The sequence below is a fragment of the Salmo salar genome, chromosome 01 (genome assembly GCF_965601325.2).
Source record: "Salmo salar chromosome 01, fSalSal1, whole genome shotgun sequence".
NCBI classification, from domain to species: Eukaryota; Metazoa; Chordata; class Actinopteri; order Salmoniformes; family Salmonidae; genus Salmo; species Salmo salar.
In genome coordinates this window covers 74646169-74672722 of record NC_138291.1, presented here as the reverse complement: position 1 = coordinate 74672722, position 26554 = coordinate 74646169, and the positions used below count along the sequence as shown (strand labels likewise).

The following is a 26554-nucleotide window of genomic DNA, read 5'->3' as shown; positions in this document are numbered from 1 at the left end:
TAGAATGCTAGGTGTAGGAGTGGGCTGATGTCAGTGTGTAGAGCAGCGCACAGAGCTTGAAGGCATTGGCCAGGGAGGGGAGAGGGGGATAAGTGGAAAATGAGGGGGGAGCTGGATGAGGTATAGTGGTTCAGCGTTTTGGCTTTTACTGAACCCCCCCCCCCCCCCCCCCCACACCACACCACACATCAAATTCCAGCGAAGACATTTTCCATGTGTTAATCCCTGTATCGGGGGAAACATGGCGAGTGGACGACAATCAATGCATCATTTTCATTAGGGAAACATCAGAGGCGGAGCTGGCGATTGAGGCCACCAAACACATCATAAACGCAAGTGGAAGACATCTTGGCTGCGCACCAGATGGGGCAGCCAGGCAGCCAGGCCCCAGTGAAGGGGGCATTTTGGTCATAACCCGGGGAGCGACCTCATTCTCCAAATAAAAGCCTGTTTACATAACACCTCGGTTGCCCTGTGATAGCAGGCAGAGAGGAGAAGAGGAGGAGAGAGCAGAGAGAAGAGAGAGATGTAGCTGCCCCCAGAGGACAAGTCCTATGACAATGCCACCAGCGTTTCCTCTTTCGTCAAACCAGAGAAGGATACAGGGACAGAGAGATGAGTTATATCATTGCAGTACACACACAAAAACAATTGCATGCACTCACACACACACACACACACACACACACACACACACACACACACACACACATGCCTCACACAGCCCACCCCCCGACACACACAGCCCATCCTCCACACACACACACACACACACACACACACACACACACACACACACACACACACACACACACACACACACACACACACACACACACACACACACACACACACCACAGGAAGACCTATCACAGAGCCCCTTCCTGTGTCTCTCTGCAGCTCCACTCAGCTGTGTCATTCTCTATTTCCTGTCAGAGCCCCACCCTCTCAGCCACACCAACCAACCAGGACCCTGTTGATCCACACTAACCAAGACCCCACAAGGGCAGCCCTCTCTGGGGGGAAGAGAACAGGAGTAGTGGGGCTTTGGTCTCCACTCCAGCCCCTCAGTAACTACAGAGAGAAATAGAAAGAGAAAGCCCACTCTGGGAGAGACTACAACACTGTACCTAGGAGGATAAAATCACTAAGCTGGAAAGGACTATTATACAGATCGAGAGAGAGAGAGAGAGATAGTCATAATAATATGATTCTCCACACTGCTGGACCCAGATCAAAAACTCAGCAGCGGGAGGCCTGTGAAGTCAGATCCTGTGCCTTAAGGGTGTCCGCTTGATAAACATCACACAGGAAGGGGACACTCATTCAGACTTGGGTCAAATAAATACATCCGTCTGATACTTTCAAATTAACACCTGAACACCTCCCTCTGCAATTGGATCCTGGACATCCTGGCGGGCCGGCCCCAGGTGGTAAGGGTAGGCAACAACATCTCCGCCACGTTGACCCTCAACACGAGGCCCTCAGGGGTGTGCTTAGTCCCCTCCTGTACTCCCTGTTCACCCACGACTGCATGGCCACGCACGACTCCAACACCATCATTAAGTTTGCTGACGACACGACTGTGGTAGGCCTGATCACCGGCGGCGATGAGACAGCCTACAGGGAGGAGGTCAGAGTCTTGCCGTGTGGTGCCAGGACAATAACCTCTCCCTCAACGTCAGTAAGACCAAGGAGCTGATCGTGTGCTACAGGAGAAAGAGGGGAGAGCACACCTCTGTCCACATTGACGGGGCTGTAGCGGAGCAGGTTGAGAGCATGAAGTTCCTTGGTGTCCACATCACTAAGGACTTAACATTGTCTGGTACTGGTGCTCCCTGTATATAGCTCCACAGTGATCTGGTACTGGTACTCCCTGTATATAGCTCCACACTGATCTGGTACTGGTGCTCCCTGTATATAGCTCCACATTGACCTGGTCAGCTCCCTGTATATAGCTCCACATTGATCTGGTACTGGTGCTCCTTGTATATAGCTCCACAGTGATCTGGTACTGGTACTCCCTGTATATAGCTCCACATTGATCTGGTACTGGTGCTCCCTGTATATAGCTCCACATTGATCTGGTACTGGTGCTCCCTGTATATAGCTCCACATTGATCTGGTACTGGTACTCCCTGTATATAGCTCCACATTGATCTGGTACTGGTACTCCCTGTATATAGCTCCACAGTGATCTGGTACTGGTACTCCCTGTATATAGGTTCACATTGATCTGGTACTGGTACTCCCTGTATATAGCTCCACAGTGATCTGGTACTGGTACTCCCTGTATATAGCTCCACATTGATCTGGTACTGGTACTCCCTGTATATAGCTCCACATTGATCTGGTACTGGTACTCCCTGTATATAGCTCCACAGTGATCTGGTACTGGTACTCCCTGTATATAGCTCCACAGTGATCTGGTACTGGTACTCCCTGTATATAGCTCCACATTGATCTGGTACTGGCACTCCCTGTATATAGCTCCACATTGATCTGGTACTGGTACTCCCTGTATATAGCTCCACATTGATCTGGTACTGGTACTCCCTGTATATTGCTCCACATTGATCTGGTACTGGTGCTCCCTGTATATAGCTCCACAGTGATCTGGTACTGGTACTCCCTGTATATAGCTCCACATTGATCTGGTACTGGTACTCCCTGTATATAGCTCCACATTGATCTGGTACTGGTACTCCCTGTATATAGCTCCACATTGATCTGGTACTGGTACCTGTATATTGCTCCATTCTTGTGTGTTTTATTCCTCTTGTGTTACTATTTTTCTGTTTATAATTTTTTAACTGCATAGTTGGAAAGGGCTTGTAAGCAAGCATTTCAAGGTAAAGTTGTATTCGGGCGCATGTGAAAAATAAAATGTGTTTTTGAAATACTTGAGCAATGCTTGATTCATAGACATAACATTTGATTTAATTGGTCATATGATTTAGTTCACTCGGTACAATGGAACAAATGGAGTAGTCCCCAATGTGCAAACGACATGCTAAATCAAGCACACCTCAAATATTTTCAAGTATTGGACATACGCATTGTGTTTGGAGTGTCTTCAATATATACAGTGGATTTAAAAAGTCTACACACCCCTGTTAAAATGCCAGGTTTTTGTGATGTAAAATAATGAGACAAAGAAATCATGTCAGAACTTTTTCCACCTTTAATGTGACCTATAACGTGAACAATTCAATTGAAAAACAAACTGAAATCTTTGAGGGGGAAAAATAAAAAATAAAAAACTCACAATAACCTGGTTGCATAAGTGTGCACACCCTTAAACTAATACTTTGTTGAAGCACCTTTTGATTTTATTACAGCACTCAGTCTTTTTGGGTAGGAGTCTATTAGCATGGCACATCTTGATGTGGCAATATTTGCCCACTCTTCTTTGCAAAAGCGCTCCAAATCTGTCAGATTGCGAGGACATCTCCTGGGCACAGCCCTCTTCAGATCACCCCAGAGATGTTCAATTGGATTCAGGTCTGGGCTCTGGCTGGGCCATTCCAAAACGTTAATCTTCTTCTGATGAAGCCATGCTTTCGTGGATTTGGATGTGTGCTTGGGGTCGTTGTCGTGCTGAAAGGTGAACTTCCTCTTCAGCTTTCTAACGGACGCCTGAAGGTTTTGTGCCAAAATTGCCTTGTATTTAGAACTGTTCATAATTCCCTCCACCCTGACTAAGGCCCCGGTTCCAGCTGGAAAAAAAACAGCCCCAAAGCATGATGCTGCCACCACCATGCTTCACTGTGGGTATGGTGTTCTTTGGGTGATGTGCAGTGTTGTTTTTGAGCCAAACATACCTTTTGGAATTATGGCCAAAAAGTTCAACCTTGGTTTCATCAGACCATAACACATTTTCCCACGTGCTTTTGGGGGGACTTGATGTTTGTTTTTGCAAAGTTCAGCCGGGCTTGGATGTTTTTCATTGTAAGAAAAGGCTTCCGTCTTGCCACCCTACCCCATAGCCCATTCATATGAAGAATACGGGAGATTGTTGTCACATGTAGCACACAGCCAGTACTTGCCAGAAATTCCTGCAGTTCCTTTAATGTTGCTGTAGGCCTCTTGGAAGCCTCCCTGACCAGTTTTCTTCTCGTCTTTTCATACATTTTGGAGGGACGTCCAGTTCTTGGTAATGTCTCCGTGGTGCCATATTTTCTCCACTTGATGATGACTGTCTTCACTGTGTTCCATGGTATATGTAATGCTTTGGAAATTCTTTTGTACCCTTCTCCTGACTGATATCTTTCAACAATGAGATCCCTCTGATGCTTTGGAAGCTCTCTGCAGACCATGGCTTTTGCTCTGAGATGCAACTAAGAAAATGTCAGGAAAATCCTACTAGAACAGCTGAACTTTATTTGTGATTAATCAGAGTCATTTTAAATGATGGCAGGTGTGTAATGACTTCTATTTAGATGAGTTTGAATGTGATTGGTTAATTCTGAACACAGCCACATCCCCAGTTATAAGAGGGTGTGCACACTTACGCAACCAGGTTATTGTAAGGTTTTTATTTTTCATTTTTCCCCCTCGAAGATTTCCGTTTGTTTTTCAATTGAATTGTTCACATTATAGGTCACATTAACAGTAGAAAAAGTTCTGACATGATTTATCTTTGTCTCATTCTTTTACATCACAAAAACCTGGCATTTTAACAGGGGTGTGTAGACTTTTTATATCCACTGTATGATGTATGTGTGCGTTGATGGGTGTCTCTGTAACCGCGTGTAGGGGGGTGAATCATAGTAGATAAAGCCCAGGAGAGGGCTATGTAACAGAGATATGGTCTGTGTTCCAAATGGCAGGGAATAGGGTGCCATTTGTGACGCAGAAGTGGTTGAAACACACACGCACACCCACACCCACACACACACACACACACACACACACACACACACACACACACAGGAGATCTGATGTTTTCCGTGTATCCATTGGCAGTTTCACAAACAGTTGGGGAGACCTGACAGAACCGCTGTGATTTGAGTTACACCCATTCACGCACACGCACACACACACACACACACTTGAGTTTCGCCCTTGTAGGCTAGCTGTCCTGCTGACAGATTGGTTTCATAGCAGTCTAATGTCGAAGGGGTTTGGTCGTAATAAAACAAAAGCTTAACATTTCCACTGACTCACTAAACTATACTGCAATTAGTGCCCTGCAACTGCTGCCCTCCGACCGAGCGGTTCAGTGCTCTAAATACACAGTGATAACTATTAAGCACGGATTTACAACATCAACACAATAAACTTCAACGTAATTCATTAAGTCATTCCTAATACAAGGATTAGCGTTGATTCGGTCAGGTCGAAAAACAACTAGAAAGCTCTACAATACACACACAATAAGAGCAAGAGAGGGTGAGCGAAAGAGAGAGAACATCTGTCGTCACTATGGACCTGTCTAACAACAACATCTCCACACCACAATTCAGAGAAAAACTACCAATGAGTGTCCCTGTTTCAAAATAACATATTTTAAACCCAGTCCATGCAGTTTGCTTTTACTGTACAAGACGTGGTAAAGGGAGACAGAACGTTCCTCAAAGCGCCCGTACGTGAAAACCACAATAGTCATTTTGTGGTCCATAATCCCTATCTCAGTATCACTAGCATTTCTGAATGCTATTTCAGTTGTACTATTGTGACATGTTACGCCATCATCGTGTGCATAATATGGCATGATGTCAATATTGTAATGCTTGCATCATATCCATGTACAATAATTTATACTGTATTTTTGGGTGCATTTAAACATTTATCATTACTAGAATAGGCTATCATATATTGTGGTCGTTTTGGATACTAAAAAACATAATTTGATGTCTCCCATACATACAGTACATCATCCAATCAATAGGTGGGTAGATCCACAAAACTAGAATGAGTTTACCAGTCAAATTGCCAATGTCAGATGTTCCAAGCCTGTTCCACACATTCTATTTCTAGGGGTAGATCAGTAACATCAGTACCATAGAGTCCTGGGTGTTTTCATTATGCTGACACAAATCCAAGATGGCGTAGCAGTCGGACGTGTGTTTGTCGTGTCCCATGTAAATAGTCGGTTTCATCGTTTTTTTCCGTATATATTTTAATCTCACTTTCCACCTACGATCTAAATATACTTTCCTGCAACCCGCCTCACCCAATGTGGTACGTATCTGCTATTTTTTATCTAAATTGTAATTATTTCGCCACTATGGCCTATTTATTGCCTTACCTCCCTAATCTTACTACATTTGCACACACTGTACATAGATTTTTCTATTGTGTTATTGACTGTACGTTTGTTTTTCCCATGTGTAACTCTGTGTTGTTGCTTTTGTCGCACTGCTTTGCTTTATCTTGGCCAGGTCGCAGTTGTAAATGAGAACTTTTTCTCAACTATCCTACCTGGTTAAATAAAGGTGAAATAAAACATTTTTATAAAAAAATGATGTTGCAAAAAGTTTCTTAAATGGAAGCAAACCGAACGAAACAGGGAGGGACCTACGTGAATTTGTCCAATAGAAACACTTGTTTTTCTCTGTTTGCTTCCGTTTGGTTCTTAAACAGTAAATGGTTTCTGTAATGAATACACTCCGGTACTGATTCTGTTAAACAGAGGTGAGCTCAGCCTGGACCCCATTGGTCACACTCTATTACCCATGGGACCTCACAGCTGGAACTCGCTGCTAATTTGCCATGGTTACACTTGTTTTCTTTACAGAGAGACCTGCGTCATAAAATACAAAAATATTGGAAAACCGAGAGGGGAAAAGTACAAACTATGGGATATTCTTCCCATTAAACAACTTTTTTTTGTCCAAACCTTGCCGTTGAAACACTAGCCACTTTGATTATGCATTCAAAGCTGTTTCAACAAGATTACACACTCAAACAGATAAAAAGGAATGTTTTTCTTTGAAAGTTGTGCATACTACCAACCTGGCACCTGATCGCCCCTATAGTGACACAACACACCGATGTGACCAATAGACACCTTATGTGTGACATTTAAGCAGTTACAAATACGTTACATTTGTGACAGAAGAAATGTAACAAATGAAATCTCCTGGCTAATGATTCAATGTATTCTGCTGATGATAAAATGTATTTTGTATATATACAACATACATTATATAACATTCCCTGCTGGTTCCTTACTCTGATTGGTTTCCCCTAGGTACAGATCTAGGATCAACCTCCCTTCCCCCAATCCTAACGTTAACCATTAGTGGGGGAAATGCTAAACTGACCCAAGATCAGCAACTAGGGGCCAACTTCACCCTACTCTTCCTCCCTCATAGTGAAGTTCAGTAGTCTGTCCGTCTACGTAACTAACACACACTCATGACTACAGAGGACACAGGACTGTCTGTCTGACAATTATATCAGGGCATCACACAGATGACACCGCCGCACAGCCATTGGTCAACTTAAAAGGGACATGATTGGCTGGAAATATGGTCACATGACTCAAAGGACACCATGTTGACTCTCGATGGCAGCCAGTAGCATTTTGAAATCGAAAGATACTGAACCAATAGAATTAGAGGTAGGACCCCCAAAAATGTATGGATTGATGAATGACTGAACAAACAAACAAACATTAATGTGAATGAATAAGGACTGTCTCAGTCTGTGTCCTACCTGGGGGCAGTCTTTGATGTAGTGTCCCTTGTTGAAGCAGAGGTGGCATAGGTAGTTGGGCGGGGGTCTTTTGCTTGGCTTGCGGGGCTCTGAGGAGAGGGAGAGGTCGGAGAAGTGGTCCGTCAAGGAGCTGAGTCCGTCAACAATGTTGTTGAGCGAGTCGTATGGCGAGACATTTTTATATACCCTGTTATTCAATGCCTGGAACAGGGAGAGACAGGAAAACATGGTTGGCATTTAACGCAGGGAAAAAACATGACAAGAAATGTACAGTCGTGGCCAAAAGTTTTGAGAATGACACAAATATTAAGTTCCACAAAGTTTGCTGCTTCAGTGTCTTTAGATATTTTTGTCAGATGTTACTATGGAATACTGAAGTATAATTACAAGCATTTCATAAGTGTCAAAGGCTTTTATTGACAATTACATGAAGTTGATACAAAGAGTCAATATTTGCAGTGTTGACCCTTCTTTTTCAAGACCTCTGCAATCTGCCCTGGCATGCTGTCAATTAACTTCTGGGCCACATCCTGACTGATGGCAGCCAATTCTTGCATAATCAATGCTTGGAGTTTGTCAGAATTTGTGGGTTTTTGTTTGTCCACCCGCCTCTTGAGGATTGACCACAAGTTCTCAATGGGATTAAGGTCTGGGGAGTTTCCTGGCCATGGACCCAAAATATCTATGTTTTGTTCCCCGAGCCACTTAGTTAACACTTTTGCCTTATGGTAAGGTGCTCCATCATGCTGGAAAAGGCATTGTTCGTCACCAAACTGTTCCTGGATGGTTGGGAGAAGTTGCTGTCGGAGGATGTGTTGGTACCATTCTTTATTCATGGCTGTGTTCTTAGGCAAAATTGTGAGTGAGCAACCCCACACATGAATGGTCTCAGGATGCTTTACTGTTGGCATGACACAGGACTGATGGTAGCGCTCACCTTGTCTTCTCCGGACAAGCTTTTTTCCGGATGCCCCAAATAATCGGAAAGGGGATTCATCAGAGAAAATGACTTTCCCCAGTCCTCAGCAGTCCAATCCCTGTACCTTTTGCAGAATATCAGTCTGTCCCTGATGTTTTTCCTGGAGAGAAGTGGCTTCTTTGCTGCCCTTCTTGACACCAGGCCATCCTCCAAAAGTCTTCGCCTCTGTGCGTGCAGATGCACTTACACCTGCCTGCTGCCATTCCTGAGCAAGCTCTGTACTGGTGGTGCCATGATCCTGCAGCTGAATCAACTTTAGGAGACGGTCCTGGCGCTTGAGGGACTTTCTTGGGTGCCCTGAAGCCTTCTTCACAACAATTGAAACGCTCTCCTTGAAGTTCTTGATGATCCAATAAATGGTTGATTTAGGTGCAATCTTACTGGCAGCCATATCCTTGCCTGTGAAGCCCTTTTTGTGCAAAGCAATGATGACGGCACGTGTTTCCTTGCAGGTAACCAGGGTTGACAGAGGAAGAACAATGATTCCAAGCACCACCCTCCTTTTGAAGCTTCCAGTCTGTTATTCAAACTCAATCAGCATGACAGAGTGATCTCCAGCCTTGTCCTCGTCACCACTCACACCTGTGTTAACGAGAGAATCACTGACATGATGTCAGCTGGTCCTTTTGTGGCAGGGCTGAAATGCAGTGGACATGTTTTTTTGGGACTAAGTTCATTTGCATGGCAAAGAGGGACTTTACAATTAATTGCAATTCATCTGATAACATTCTGGAGTATATGCAAATTGCCATCATACAAACTGAGGCAGCAGACTTTGTGAAAATTAATAGTTGTGTCATTCTCAAAACTTTTGGCCACGACTGTAGAATAAAGGAAGATATGAAAATGAGGTGATGATGTCTTTCTTGTGGTAACTTAATGCAAAGTTTGAAGTGCTGCCTGTTCTTCCTAATGTCAGGATTTTAAGGATTTCTTATTCCATCATTACTTTTGTGGCAGAGCACCAAGCTTTATGAGTATGTTTATGAAGAACACCTGCAACTCCACTATCATGCTTACAGAGTAGTTTGACAACCTATGGGTACATAATACCACTAATGAAACAATATGGATTTTTTTGCATTTGCGATGCTGTTGAGTTTAATCACCAATTTCCGTTGACTGTCCTATGCCCTCCGTCTTTTCTCTCATTAAATTCAGCACATCTGGTGCTCAGTCCAGCTGTTGCTTATGAACTGGAAAAGTACTGGGGATGTCACAAAGGAAGACAGGACTTTAGAGAAGGATGAATTACAGTAAACAAGGAGAGAGAGAGAGAGAGAGAGAGAGAGAGAGAGAGAGAGAGAGAGAGAGAGATGGTGTTCATAGCCTGGTCCCAGATCTGTTTATGCTGTACTGCGTGACAATGGCTATATAGAAGTTGGCAAGACAGCACAAAGATCTAAGACCAGGCTATTATGTTCCCAGATCTGTTTGAAGTATCACGCCATGAGGATGGTTTGTCGCTCACTCTGAGAAGTTGTGCCAGTCAATTGTTGCGTGAGATTGGTGCTCCAGTGTCTGCTTAATGCACTCTGAATATCAAATTCCATTAGCAAACTGAAGGAGAGAATACATTTTTAAAAACCTTTTTATTCACTTTGTCCTCCGTTTGAAATATTGACATAGAAGTGACAATGAATTAGGTAAGTAGGTTCAACCTCTGTCTATGGTGAGGGACAGGAGGTTTTCCTGCTTGTGACATGACCCTTGTAATAAGGCCCAGAGTTTTTCCTGACCACGAGACCTAACCCTAATTTCTAGGCCTATTTATAGCTTTTCCTAAGAAAAGGTCCTAGTTATGATGACCTCTCCTCTTCAATGTATAGCCCTAACAGTCCACTGTTAAAACTGAGACATGGAAGGAATCCAAGCTATATGCCAACACTGTCAAGAGTTATGGAAAGTTACTGGAGTCTTTGTGAATGATATCTCTCCTTGGGAGAACTTATGTTATTGTTGATGTCTTATGTTGCATAGCACAGAAATCTTACACTTGGCAACAGTGTAGCAGTGGTCGGTCCTAGTTTTTAACTAACCAGCCCGGGAGGCAGCTCAAATCAACTCTTATCAGCTCCTGTGTGTGTGTGTGTGTGCATCCGTTTGTGTGTGCATGTTCATTTACTAGATTCTACCCTGGATAAATAAAATATTAGCTTTCTTTCTTTCTTTATGGTTTCCATGGCTTTCCATCTGCCATTGATTTTATCCACTGCCTGTTGATATTCTGCTATTGTTCTTCCTTGTGGAAGTTGCCAGTTCTATCTGACAAACATATTATGCCACATTATCTAGGGCCAGGAGTGTTGACTGACAACGTGACCTGATCAGGAAAAAGGGCCATGGTCAAGTGGTGGGAAAAAACTCATGGCCCTATAGACATAGAATAGTATAGATAGTGTACACTGTATATACAGCTTTCTGTGCCTTACTATCAAATCAGTGAAGACAGGTCAACCATACAGTACATTAGCCACTATATAAAGTGACCATAGAGCCCGTCTCTTCCCCTAGGCTGTAAATCCACAGTTTTCCCTCTCCTGCCTCATACGCCATGTGGCAGCGAGTGGCCAAATTGTCCCCCTATGGACACCTGATGGGGATTGAGCTACCATTTGGGCCCTGGTCAAAAGTAGTGCACTATAAAGGAAACAGGGTGCCATTTGGGATGCATTACTCATCTCATCTGAGTAACTGGCTGAATTCACAGCTCCACGGGTGAGCTGTACACACCAGAGGAGGGAAACACTGCTGTTCGGTTGCATCCCAAATGGCATCCTATTCCCTATATAATGCACTAGTTTTGAACAGTGCTCATAGTAGGCAAGAATGATTTTCGGATACAACTGTTGATATACTCTATTTCTCCAATACAAATAGGTTAAGTGATCAGAGTAGCCTCTACGACAGGATTGCAAGCAAGGAGATCAGGGGCAATACAGTGTCTTTTGCAATATTCAATATGGAGCATAATCTTCAGCCTGGAATCCAGGCCTGTTTTGTTCCAACACTCAACTCCTTGTCACTCCATGTAATACATGTAATATAAATACTGCTCATCTCTGTTCACAACCACTCGTTTTCCTCACATCATAACACCTTAAAGGCCTAATGCAGCCATTTTCATATCAATATCAAATAATTTCTGGGTTACAATTAAGTATCTTGCTTTAATAGATTGCCATTAAAATGGCCAAAAGTAGCTTATTAGCAAAATACTATTTCTCAAGCAAGAATTTAGCAATGACTCTTTAGGAGTGGTCTATTAACCAATTTACCGCATGGTGATGTCACCATGGAAAGCCGAAAATCCTGTCCATGCCAACCTGCTGATTAGAAGATCCTGTGTGGATTGTATTTTGAACCAGCAACTATCAGGAAATAACATAGATTGTTTTTTAAATCATACAGTTGAAGTCGGAAGTTTACATACACATAGGTTGGAGAACTCGTTTTTCAGCCACTGCACAAATTTCTTGCTAACAAACTATAGTTTTGGCAAGTCAGTTCGGACATATACTTTGTGCATGACACAAGTAATTTTTCCAACAATTGTTTACAGACAGATTATTTCACTTATAATTCACTGTGTCACAGTTTACATGCACATGCACTAAGTTGACTGTGCCTTTAAACAGCTTGGAAAATTCCAGAAAATGATGTTATGGATCTAGAAGCTTCTGATAGGCTCATTGACATCATTTGAGTCAATTGGAGGTGTACCTGTGGATGTATTTCAAGGCCTACCTTCAAACTCAGTGCCACTTTGCTTGACATCATGGGAAAATCAAAAGAAATCAGCCAAGACCTCAAAAAAAGATTGTAGACCTCCACAAGTCTGGTTCATCCTTGGGAGCAATTTCCAAACACCTGAAGGTACCACGCTCATCTGTACAAACAATAGTACGCAAGTATAAACACCATGGGACCACGCAGCCGTCATACCGCTCAGGAAGGAGACGCGTTCTGTCTCCTAGAGATGAATGTACTTTGGTGCAAAAAGTGCAAATCAATCCCAGAACAACAGCAAAGGACCTTGTGAAGATGCTGGAGGAAACAGGTACAAAAGTATCTATATCCACAGTAAAACGAGTCCTATATGGACATAACCTGAAAGGCCACTCAGCAAGGAAGAGGACACTGCTCCAAAAACACCATAAAAAAGCAAGACTACGGTTTACAACTCCACATGGGGACAAAGATCATACTTTTTGGATATCTCAAGATATCAGTCAGGAAATTAAAGCTTGGGCACAAATGGGTCTTCCAAATGGACAACGACCCAAAGCATACTTCCAAAGTTGTGGCAAAATGACTTAAGGACAACAAAGTCAAGGTATTGGAGTGGCCATCCCAAAGCCCTGACCTCAATCCTATAGACAATTTGTGGGCAGAACTGAAAAAGCGTGTGAAAGGAAGGAGGCCTACAAACATGACTCAGTTACACCAGCTCTGTCAGGAGGAATGGGACAAAATTCACCAAACTTATTGTGGGAAGCTTGTGGAAGGCAACCCGAAACGTTTGACCCAAGTTAAACAATTTAAAGGCAATGCTACCAAATACTAATTGAGTGTATGTAAACTTCTGACCCACTGGGAATGTGATGAAAGAAATAAAAGCTGAAATAAATCACTCTCCACTATTATTCTGATATTTCACATTATTAAAAGAAAGTGGTGATCCTATCTGACCTAAGACAGGGAATTTTTACTAGGATTAAATGTCAGGAATTGTGAAAAACTGAGTTTAAATGTATTTGGCTAAGGTGTATGTAAACTTCCAACTTCAACTGTATGTTTACAGTATTAGTTTCATCAGCTGTTGTACAATATGATATTAACAAAGAAAAAACTGAATTTTGACAGCACTGGGCCTTTAATTTATTACCTATTTTATTTGATGAGCTAGGTTTATATCCAATTGGCGACAGATTTTCATGCGAATATTCTAAAATATGCATGAAATCAATATGCTAATTTTCCCACCAGAGATGCTTCCATCAAATTGTCCTTTTGTGGATAAAAAGCTTTGCGTGCTGACGTAGCGCACATAAAAATACCTTTTGCGGTTAAATTCCCATGTACCGAATAAAAAATATAGTTAAATTGGTTTTCATCTCATTTTCAAATCTACTGATGGTTTTGTCAGAAACATTTCTGATTTATAGCGTGGCACGTAGCCAAGCGGTTGAGAGCATTGGGCCAGTAACCAAAAAGTTGCTGGTTCAAATCCCTGGGTGGACTAGGTGAAAGAAATCTGCCAATGTGCCCTTGAGCAAGGCTTTACCCTATTTGCTCTGGATCAGAACATTGAATATCATTTCCCTGTGCACTTTCACCACCCTGTGAAGTTCATCATAACTTATTTAATCTGTAGCCTAATAAACTGTGTGCTCTCCCGAGTCGTAGTGGGAGGACCACACACCATATCATCTTGTGATTCAAGTTTACTTCAATATGATGGTTATTATATCAATATTTGTCCATAAAGGTGTTTCTACCGACATTTCTCGCATATTACATTTTATAGACACAAAAAGATCCCACCTTGTCTAGCGTATTTGTCACGCCCTGACCTGAGAGAGCCGTTTTTCTCTGTTTGGTTAGGTCAGGGTGTGACATGGGGTGGGCATTCTATGTGGTGTATGTCTATGTTGTTTTTTCTTTGATTGGCCGAGTATGGTTTCCAATCAGAGGCAGCTGTCATTCGTTGTCTCTGATTGGGAATCATCCTTAGGCAGCCCTTTTTCCCCACAGTCAGTTGTGGGATCTTGTCTTGTTGTTGCATGTGTTTGCACGCCTAGCTTTTCGTTCGTTGTATTGTTTATTGTTTGAACGGCAAGGGATCCTGGACGTGGGAGAAGATCCAGGCTGGATGGGATTGCCTCCCATGGGAACAGGTGGAGGCAGTGAGAGCAGAGCGGCGACGAGAAGAGGAACTAGCCCGGCAACGAGGCAAGCACAAGAGGCAGCCCCCCACAGAATTTTTTTTTGGGGGGGGGGCACACGGGGAGATTGGCAGAGTCAGGGTGGAGACCTGAGCCAACTCCCCGTGCTTACCGTGGGGAAAAGGTGAACAGTCAGTCACCATGTTATGCGGTAATGCGCACCGTATCTCCTGTGCGCATTCATAGCCCGGTGCGCTCTGTGCCTACGCCCCGCATTTGCCGGGCTAAACTGAGCATTCAGCCAGGAAGGATTGTGCCGGCTCAGCGTTCCTGGTCTCCGGTGCGTCTTTTCGGTCCAGGATATCCTGCGCCAGCTCTACGCACTGTGTCGTCAGTGCGCCTGCACAGCCCAGTTCGTCCTGTGCCCGCGCCTCGCACTTGCCGGGCTAAAACAAGCATCCAGCCAGGACGGGTTGTGCCAGCCCTGAGCTCCAGACCTCCAGTGCACCTCCAAGGCCCAGTATACCCTGTGCCTGCTCTGCGCACCCAGCCTCCAGCGACGTTCCCCAGTCCGGTGAGACCTGTTCCGGACTGAGGAATGCCTGCAGTCCGGAGCCTCCTGAGACGGCCTGCAGCCCGGAGTCTTCAGCGACGGCCTGCAGCCTGGAGTCTTCAGCGACGGTCTGCAGTCCGGAGTCGCCGGTGATGATCTACGGTCCGGCTCATCCAGCGAAGATCCACGGTTCAGAGCTTCTGGCGATGATCTACGGTCCGGCTCATCCAGCGAAGATCCACGGTTCAGAGCTTCTGGCGATGATGTACGGTCCAGCTCATCCAGCAAAGATCCACGGTTCAGAGCTTCTGGCGATGATCTACGGTTCGGCTCATCCAGCGAAGATCCACGGTTCAGAGCTTCTGGCGATGATCTACGGTCCGGCTCATCCAGCGAAGATCCACGGTTCAAAGCTTCTGGCGATGATCACGGTCTGGTTCCTCCGGCGACACAAAAGCGGTGGGATCAGCGGTCGGAGTGGGGGCTACGCCCCGGACCGGAGCCGCCACCATGAGTAGATGCCCACCCAGACCCTCCCCTATAGGTTTAGGTTTGCGGCCGGAAGTCTGCACCTTTGGGGGGGGGGTACTGTCACGCCCTGACCTGAGAGAGCCGTTTTTCTCTGTTTGGTTAGGTCAGGGTGTGACAGTACCACCCCCCCCCCCCCCCCCCCCCCAGATACAGCGCTTTGACCATATGTCTATGTTGTTTTTTCTTTGATTGGCCGAGTATGGTTTCCAATCAGAGGCAGCTGTCATTCGTTGTCTCTGATTGGGAATCATACTTAGGCAGCCCTTTTTCGCCACAGTCAGTTGTGGGATCTTGGCTTGGTGTTGCATGTGTTTGCACGCCTAGCTTTTCGTTCGTTGTATTGTTTATTGTTTTTTACTGGTTCACATTGAGAAATAAATATGATGAACCCAAACCACGCTGCGCCTTGGTCTACCTTTAACGACGAATGTCACAGTATTTGGTGTTGTCGACATTTGGAAAGTTTACAGACAAGTTTCCATCAGGCCTGCCGTGACATTTTTGATGTCACATGTACTTTTAAAAAGGTTGGATAGAAACCTGATTTAAAAAAAAAAAACATTTAAGTCAGTGACATAGGTGTATGTGTGTGTGTGTGTGTTTTTGCAACACATTACTCAAGGGAGATCGTAGGATCGTATGACATTACACAATGGGTTTTAATGTATGAAAACCACACCCATGTTTCATAGGCCTGGTTTATGTTAAATGGCTGAAAAGCCTCTATAAAAAGTATACAATGATAGGAATAGTAGTATTAATGTAGTATTCACTGTAGTATTTACAGTAGTATACTGTAGTATTTACAGTTGACTATAGTATAAATACTGTTGCAATTACTGTAGTGTTTTTGAGGACAGTAGTGTACTGTAATATTTACTGTAGTGTTTTTGATGACAGTAGTTCACTGTAATATTTACTGTAGTGTTTTTGCGTACTGTAGTATTTACTGTAGTGTTTTTTCAGACTGTAGTACGGTATACTGTAGTATTTACTGTAGTGTTTTTGAGGACAGTAGTGCACTGTTATATTTACTGTAGTGTTTTTGAGGACAATAGTGCACTGTAATATTTACTGTAGTGTTTTTGAGGACAGTAGTACAGTATACTGTATTATTTACTGCAGTGTTTTTGCAGACTTGTATTATACTGTAGTATTTACTTTTTGGGGACATTACTGTAGTATTTACTAAAGTGATTTTGTTTATTACCTTTGAAATAGAAGTGGGGTGCTTTCTCCTTAAGAAACTTTACTGGAGAAATACTAAAAGAGCACATTTTCCATAACCTGTGGGTAGGTAGGATTCGGTTCTGAACGGAGAGTTCAGAGCTTCTGCTATTTTCTATAACCTGTAGGGAACACAATATATGGTCTATACTTGGCATGTAGGTTTCTCACTTACTGGTGGCACAAATTGGGATATGGGGAAGGGGAATGGGCAGGGTATTTGCAAATGAAATGCTGTAGTATTTACTATATTTTAAATAATGTAGTGTTTTGCGTACTGTAGTGTTTTTTGCTGACATTTCAGTAGTATTTACTACAGTGTTTTTATTTGTGCATAATAAATAGTATTTATTATAGTATTCTACAGTATACTACAAAATGCTATACTAAGTACTACACATTATCGAGGGATATGTCACGTCCTGACCAGCAGATGGAGCTAGTGTTTTAGTTTTGGTCAGGACGTGGCATGTTTGTGTTGGGTATGTTTGTATTGTTGATTGGGACTTCCAATTGAAGGCAGGTGTGTTGAGTTGCCTTTGATTGGAAGTCCTATATAGGTGTGTGTGTTTTTCTTTGGGGTTGTGGGTGGTTGTTTTGCACTGCGTTTGTTAGCCTGCAAACTGTTGCTGCTGTCGTGTTATTGTTTTCCTGTGGATGCCTTACTTGAGTCTATTAAAGTATGAGTATTCACAGTCTCGCTGCGCCTTGGTCCATTTCTACAGAAGACAGCCGTTACAGGATATTACAATGTGTAGTATAGTATTCTACAGTTTACTACAGAATTCTATGGTAATTAGTGTAGTATTCTATAGTAAACTGTAGTATTTTTATGTGGGTAGCTAGGTTTCCATCGACCCATGAAAAGTTGATGAGCACGTATTTCTGTCTATATTCGTAATATAAATGGCGGTTTTGTGTAGGCTATCAGAATTGTCAATGTTGCAAACCCTCAAACATTTTGCAAAACAGCGTTCGACATAGGATGGGAGGTATGCAAATAAAAACAGATCGTAGGCTAAGAACTATAGACTAAACATTTAACAAACAGACGGTTCAGTCTCTAACCTCATTCCGCTGGAGCTGAAAAAAGTTGTTGAGATAATTGGAGTTGAGGGACGAGCTCAAGTCCGCGGCGGGAGTCTTGCAGTAGTTCAACTCCGGGTGGGACGAGTTGGGTTCGGGTCTAAAGGCGTCAAAAGCACTGGTTTGGTGGGTGTCTTGCAAAGAGAGATAGACCCAATTCAGTAGCTGTGCAGGGCTGGTACACGGAGGCACTGGTGTCTATGGCAGACATCAAGCTCATCTTTCAAATGGGTACACAAACTCTTCCACCGCCGCTGTGTTTCTGGATTACTCTCAACTTTCGGAAATCTTGCTCGCTCTTTCTCGCTTTCTAAACTTCAACGGATTCACTGCTTTCTTTACCCCCACCAGGCCGTGGCAATCGTTCCTTATTCCTCTTCCCGTAAGGACCCTATATCATGCTGGGAGCCAAGTCCCAGTTTTTACCGTTACGCAAAAGTCATTGCTCTAACATGTCAGTATAAAAAGTTTTCAGCCGCTACTAAGAGCCCGTTATCTCCCTTTATTTGCAGTGGGACAACCACCCGGAGTCTCATTGGATATGCAACGCACACTGGGGTGCGTCATGACGCACGCAAGCGAATGAGGGTTTTAATTCACTACGTACAAAACCGTTTTTTCTCTCGCTCTCTACCTTGTTTACATGATGCCTTTGGAATCTCTGTAGGGTTCACTGTTGACTTTTGATATTGTGAAATAAAATATTTTGTATCAAAATAAAAAAGTTAGAGTTTTAATTTATGTTAAAACGCATTTTACTTTTCCTTTAGATGCTTTGTTACCTGGTTAGTTATTGGATCTTTAACCAGGAATTTCATTGGTTTATAATGATTCATATTAATGACGCAAATGAGTTGCTGTGATTTTGTACGTAGCCTAGGCCTATTAGCTTAGATATTTTCTAGCTTCAAAAGGTTTAAGTGTCCATCAGTCTGGCTTCAGGCCAGATCATACTGTAGCACTATATCTGCTGCTTCTTTGGTGGTAAATGACATTGTAAATTGTATGGACAAAGGCAACATTGTGCTGCCCTTTTCACAGACCTGTTGAAGGCTTTCCACTCTGTTGACCATTCATTATTAATTGTAGACTTTCTGAAATTGGTCTGGGTCAGGCAGCCTGCAATTGGTTTGAAAACTAACAGACAGACCGGACACAATGTCTTTCTTCCTATGGTGTTAAGTCAGGTTTCCTTGATATTACTGTCTAAAGGTGTCCACCCCAAAGGTCGATTTTGGGCTCTACTCTTTTTACTATCTATATAAACAATATGGGTTTGTCTGTAAGAAATGATAACCTCCACTTGCAGACATAGATAGGGTACAAGGGGGTAACTAGCCCCCCCCCCCCCCCCCCCCCCCCCCCCAAGAACAATGTCTAATTATTGACACAAAAAAGCAACGTTTGGGGAAAAATTGCTATGTGGATGAAGGTCATACTTAGGCGAATAAGCTATAAAGGGAAATAAATGTCTACAGTTTACACTTTTTTTGGTTATTTCATGAAATGTGGTTTTTAGAAAAGGGGATATTTTTTAAAGTACCGGGGTAACTATGGCATAGGGCTTCACACAAGTGTGTTCAAATCCATTTAATCAGTTTTATTTCGAAATTCTTTATGAGGAGATTTGATGTAAAGTCCCTCTTTTTAATTAACTCATCTGCACATTAATTTTATTTGTTCTTTCTTTGTTGTTCCTTTTCCATACAACCCATTATGTACAATTGCACAAAATATTATTTGAATAATGCAAGATTTTAAATCCCAGCAGTCTTTAAAAATTATATTCAGGAGCAAAAGGTTTTCAATAGTTGTTTCTAATTCATTAAAAAAATATTATTTTGAATATAATATTGGAATGGAATATAAATAATAACATCAAAATAACATTGGAATATAACAGTAAATAACAATAACTTAACTAATTAACTTAGTGTAACGTTGATGTGGCAACTCTCTTATGCTCTGCTACTGCACAATTCTAATTTGTACCTGTATGTCACAAACAAAGCTATCCCCAGTCAAATTGGAGCACAACTCATGAGCCCACCTCCTGCACTGCTGGAGCACAACTCATGAGCCCACCTCCTACACTGCTGGAGCACAACTCATGAGCCCACCTCCTGCACTGCTGGAGCACAACTCATGAGCCCACCTCCTGCACTGCTGGAGCACAACTCATGAGCCCACCACCTGCACTGCTGGAGCACAACTCATGAGCCCACCTCCTGCACTGCTGGAGCACAACTCATGAGCCCACCTCCTGCACTGCTGGAGCACAACTCATGAGCCCACCTCCTGCACTGCTGGAGCACAACTCATGAGCCCACCTCCTGCACTGCTGGAGCACAACTCATGAGCCCACCACCTGCACTGCTGGAGCACAACTCATGAGCCCACCTCCTGCACTGCTGGAGCACAACTCATGAGCCCACCTCCTGCACTGCTCACACCTAATCCAGTCCCCACCTGTGACTGAAAACAGGGGGAGATGCCAATTGAAAAGTTCTCTCTTAAAAATGTAGATAGCTATGTAGCGTCTGCTAAATGACTAAAATGTAAATGTAAAATTTAGCTACAGTTGAAGTCGGAAATTTACATACACTTAGGTCCCGTGTGGCTCAGTTTGGTAGAGCATGGTGTTTGCAATGCCAGGGTTGTGGGTTCGATTCCCACGAGGGACCAGTATGGAAGAAAATAAAATTATGCATTCGCTACTGACAGTCGCTCTGGATAAGAGCATCTGCTAAATGACTAAAATGTAAAATGTAGCTACAGTTGAAGTCGGAAATTTACATACACTTAGGTTGGAGTCATTAAAACTCGTTTTTCAACCACTCCACAAATTTCTTGTTAACAAACTATAGTTTTGGCAAGTCGGTTAGGACATCTACTTTGTGCATGATACAAGTAATTCTTCCAACAATTCCCTGTATCACAATTCCAGTCGGTCAGAAGTTTCCATACATTAAGTATACTGTGCCTTTAAACAGCTTGGAAAATTCAAATAAATTATGTCATGGCTTTATGATGTCATGGCTTTCTGATAGGCTAATTGACATCATTTGAGTCAATTGGAGGTGTACCTGTGGATGTATTTCAAGGCCTACCTTCAAACTCAGTGCCACTTTGCTTGACATCGTGGGAAAATCAAAAGAAATCAGCCAAGACCTCAGAAAATGAATTGTAGACCTCCACAAGTCTGGTTCATCATTGGGAGCAATTTCCAAACACCTGAAGGTTCCACGTTCATCTGTACAAACAATAGTACGCAAGTATAAACACCATGGGACTACGCAGCCATCATACTGCTCAGGAAGGAGACTCGTTCTGTCTCCTAGAGATGAACATACTTTGGTGCGAAAAGTGCAAATCAATCCCCGAACAACAGCAAAGGACCTTGTGAAGATGCAGGAGGAAACGGATGCGAAAGTATTTATATCCACAGTAAAACGAGTCCTATATCGACATAACCTGAAAGACCACTCAGCAAGGAAGAAGCCACTGCTCCAAAACCGCCATAAAAAAACCCAGTCTACGGTTTGCAACTGCACATTTTTTTATTTTTTATTTTACTAGGCATGTCAGTTAAAAATAAAATCTTACTTTCAATGACAGCCTAGGAACAGTGCCTTGTTCAGGGGCAGAGCGACATATTTTTACCTTGTCAGCTCATGGATTTTATCTTGCAACCTTTCGGTTACTAGTCCAACGCTCTAACCACTAGGTTGCCTGCTGCCCATGGGGACAAAGATGGTACTTTTTGGAGAAATGTCCTCTGGTCTGATGAAACAAAAATAGAACTGTTTGGCCATAATGACCATCGTTATGTTTGGAGGAAAAAGGTGTAGGCTTGCAAGCCGAAGAACACCATCCCAACCATGAAGCACGGGGGTGGCAGCATCATGTTGTGGGGGTGCTTTTCTGCAGGAGGGACCGGTGCACTTCACAAAATAGATGGAATCATGAGGCAGGAGAATGATGTGGATATATTGAAGCAACATCTCAAGACATCAGTCAGGAAGTTAAAGCTTGGTTGCAAATGGGTCTTTCAAATGGATAATGACCCCAAGAATACTTCCATAGTTGTGGCAAAATGGCTTAAGGACAACAAAGTCAAGGTATTGGAGTGGTCATCACAAAGCCCTGACCTCAATCCTATAGAAAATGTGTGGGCAGAACTGAAAAAGCGTGCGTGAGCAAGGAGGCGTACAAACCTGACTCAGTTACACCAGCTCTGTCAGGAGGAATGGGCCAAAATTCACCCAACTTACTGTGGGAGCTTGTGGAAGGCTACCAAAAACGCTTGTGGAAGGCTACCAAAAACTTGTGGAAGGCTACCAAAAACGTTTGACCCAAGTTAAACAATTTAAAGGCAATGCTACCAAATACTAATTGAGTGTATGTAAACTTCTGACTCACTGTGAATGTGATGAAGGAAATAAAAGCTGAAATAAATTATTCTCTCTACTATTATTTGGACATTTCACATTCTTAAAATAAAGTGGTGATCCTAACTGACCTAAAATAGGAAAACTGCTTAAATGTATTTGGCTAAGGTGTATGTAAACTTCCGACTTCAACTGTATATGACATAAAATGCTGCATAAAATAGCTAAAAGGCTATACAGTTGCATTAACTGTAAAGCTATCAGTCACTAGTGGAAACATTTACAACTGAAATTAAGTTACGTTATCTTTTTTAATGTATTTTACTTCAGACGATCTGGTAGTAAGGTTGCTAGCTAGTACTCCTAGCAGCTTATGCTAACTAGCTAGCTGGTTAGCATCTACTGCTAGTGAAGTTGCTAACTAGCAAGTTAGCATAAACAAGCGCTAACTGGGTGAGTCATTGTCTAAATGACAGGTCGAAACACATTCATTAACATAAAGAGGTAACTAGCCCCCAGGGGCCAGTTACCCCCTAGTACACCCAACACACTTATCCAACATAATATAGTATTACTTTACTAAGAAAGTAGCTACATTTCTCTCTCTAAACAATTTGATTATTTATATTAAGGCTTTCCTACTGTATATTTAAAAATATATATTATAGATCTAACTTCATTAGAATATATCTACAACTTTTTCAAATGTTCAATAAATTAGATCAACTTAACACAAAATCATTTTGTTGAAATATCTCCAAAAGTTGTGATGACACAGAAGAAAAGTTTTGTTCACCAAGAACAGTGACAGCCAAGGGAAGTGTTGGGAAAATAATTGAGACATCTTGTGGTCTTTATCTGAATTACAGGGGGTAGTCACCTCATACAAGTACTTGGGAGTATGGCTAGTCAGCACACTGTCCTTCTCTCAGCACATATCAACGCTGCAGGCTAAGGTTAAGTCTAGACTTGGTTTCCTCTATCGAAATCGCTTTCACCACAGTTGCCAAACTAACCCTGATTCAGATGACCATCCTACTCATGCTAGATTACATACCCATGCTAGATTACGGAGATGTAATTTATAGATCGGCAGGTAAGGGTGCTCTCGAGCGGGTAGATGTACTTTACCATTCTGCCAACAGATTTGCCACCAATGCTCCGTTAGGACACATCACTGCACTCTATACTCCTCTGTAAACTGGTCATCTCTGTATACCCGTCGCAAGACCCACTGGTTGATCCTTATTTATGAAACCCTCTTAGGCCTCACTCCCCGCTATCTGAGATACCTACTGCAGCCCTCATCCCTACATACAACACCCGTTTTCTCCAGTCACATTCTGTTAAAGGTCTCCAAGCACACACATCCCTGGGTTGCTCCTCTTTTCAGTTCGCTGCAGCTAGCGACTGCAACGATTTGAAAAAAAAAACACTCAAACTGGACCGTTTTATCTCCATCTCTTCATTCAAAGACTCGTGTATTGTTGTTTCTACCTTCTTGCCCTTTGTGCTGTTGTCTGTGCCCAATAATGATTGTAACATGTTTTGTGCTCCTACCATGTTGTGCTGCTGCCATGTTGTGTTGCTACCATGTTGTTGTCATGTTGTGTTGCTACCATGCTGTGTTTCATGTGTTGCTGAGATGGTATGTTGTTGACCAGCATCCCGGAGTCGCCTCTTCACTGTTGACATTGAGACTGATGTTTTGCGGGTACTATTTAATGAAGCTGCCAGTTGAGGACTTGTGAGGCGCCTGTTTCTCAAACTAGACACTCTAATGTACTTGTCCTCTTGCTCAGTTGTGCACCGGGGCTTCCCACTCCTCTTTCTATTCTGGTTAGAGCCAGTTTGCGCTCAGTGAAGGGAGTAGTACACAGAGCTGTAGGAGGTCTTCAGTTTCTTGGCAATTTCTCAAATTTTTTAGAACAATAATAGACTGAGGAATTTCAGAAGAAAGTTCTTTGTTTCTGGCCATTTTGAGCCTGTAATCGAACCCACAAATGCTGATGCTCCAGATACTCAACTAGTCTAAAGGCCAGTTTTACTGCTTCTTTAATCAGAACAACAGTTTTCACCTGTGCTAACATAATTGTAAAAGGGTTTTCTAATGATCAATTAGCTTTTAAAATGATAAACTTGGATTAGCTAGCACAACCTGCCATTGGAACACAGGAGTGATGGTTGCTGATAATGGGCCTCTGTACGCCTATGTAGATATTCCATTGTAAATAAGAATTTGTTGTTAACTGGCTTGCCTAGTTAAATAAAGGTTAAATAAAACAATTGGAAATACTACCCTACTGTTGTGTATTCTGTTTCCCCTTCTGTTGACAAGGCTCTTTCAGAACTACAATCTGCCTGTTTTGCTTTGCAGATCGCCTTTGTTGAACTGAAATTGGTACTTAATGCAGGTAAAACTAATTACATTTTATTTTCCAAAAAGCTTCAAAATGTATCTGATGAATTATGCATATGTAGGATTGGATGGTTCCCACATTAATCATGTCCCCGTTTATAAATATCTGGTTATCTGGATTGACGAAAAGTTTTGTATTTCAAAAAGCATATTGATGAGTTAGTTAAAAAGTAAATAATTAGAATGGGCTTCCTTTATAGGAAAAGTGCATGCCTTTCGTTAAAAAGCAGAAAACAAATAATTCCGACGATATTACCGGCTATAGATTATGGTGATATCATCTGAATGATGCGGCTGCCGCTATATTAAAACCATTGGTCGCAGTTTATCATAGCGCACTGCGCTTTATTACGGGCGACAGGTTCCGTACACATCACTTCTTTCTGTATCAGAAAGTAGGTTGGCTCTTGTGGAAGTCTCGTAGATCGAGGCATTGCACTTTTTTTGTTTATAAAGCCCTCTTGCACAAATTTCCACCGTACTTTACTTCATTGTTAACCTACAGATGTAAAGTACGAGCTACCAGACCCTGTCTCAGAGATGGCTAACTCTGGAGATCCCTTCGTTTGCCACTGAGTTAGGTAGATCTGCATTTAGGTTTCTTGCACCTTACTTGTGGAATGATCTCCAGAACTCTCTTAAGTTGGACGTTTTGGTGCGGCTAGGTCAGTTAGACCGCTGGTTTATTACCTTTTTGTTTTTTACTGAGGAATGTGTTTGTTTTCATGATCATGTTTTGTAAGTTACTTTTATTAAATTGCTTGTAAATATTGTTTTTATTGCGTTGGAATTGTAAATATTGTGAATATGTATGACTGTGTGCAATGGGCATGTGGCGTAAGGGAGACCTTTTTTTAATAAGAACGGTCTACCGTTTATGGATATACCGTACCTTACGACGTCGAACACGTGCTGCTAAACAGTCATTTCAGTGTGAGTTATTCAGAACGCGTTCCCTATGGAATGCGATTAGACCTCGTCTTATTAATTAATTCAATATTTAATGAGAGGTCTACATCTGGGAAAGTTCACCCCAACAACCATATACATTACCTCTCCCGTTTACACGCCTGGATTACCTGAGGTCAAAAATAAAATGACATTATCTAGAAACCGGCACCAAACTGTGACAGATAAACATTGGGCTGTAATTAAAAACTGATGCTTGGTGTTGTGTCACTCCGATCACACTCACCCAATTAGGTCTAATCGTAGGGAGATGGGATAAACCAACAGTTGTGTTTATTCAGCAGTAGATAGAGGTGAGAATCCCAGGCTTCTGACAACAACTTGCTCTCTCTATCCGCCCATGCTTGTGTTCCTGCCTTGGAACCATAAACTTGGAGCCCTCCAGTCAAGTGTTCTGAGCTAGAGAGTTCCACTCCAAGCAGTTCTAAACACAATAGTGTTCTGAACCAGTATTCTACACCATACCCACTGGGCACATACTGGTTGAATCAGTGTTGTTTCCACAAAATTTCAATGAAATTACATTGAACCAACGTGGAATAGACATTGAATTGATGTCTGTGCCCAGTGGGTATAGGCATACAACTTTGTGTGGCAGGATTTTTGTTGCTTTTTACTGGCTGGCAATTACCCTGGTTGACTGTTCATCTAAGGCATAAGAGGCTAGAGGGAATATCTGTGATAACAAATATAGTATAATTTGAAGAAATGATCTGCCTACTGATAGGCCTACTGTGCGACAACAGTGGCACTTACAGGTTATATGTATAATAACAAATGATGATGAAGATAAGTGACAACAAAATATATCCTGAGCACATTTGATAAAATCAATTGTGATGAATT

The 26554-nt window shown here is 42.5% G+C and overlaps 1 protein-coding gene across 1 annotated transcript in view; it reads right to left on the bottom strand.

The window, feature by feature from the left end:
* Nucleotides 1-18466, bottom strand: part of LOC106608383 (zinc finger CCHC domain-containing protein 24) — a 62453-nt gene extending 43987 nt beyond the window's left edge. The window contains 3 exon segments of the mRNA XM_014206298.3: nt 7666-7866; nt 17912-18103; nt 18105-18466. Coding sequence (XP_014061773.1) covers nt 7666-7866; nt 17912-18103; nt 18105-18149 — 438 coding nt within the window. The 5' untranslated portion in view covers nt 18150-18466.
* Nucleotides 18467-26554: the final 8088 nt, after the last annotated feature.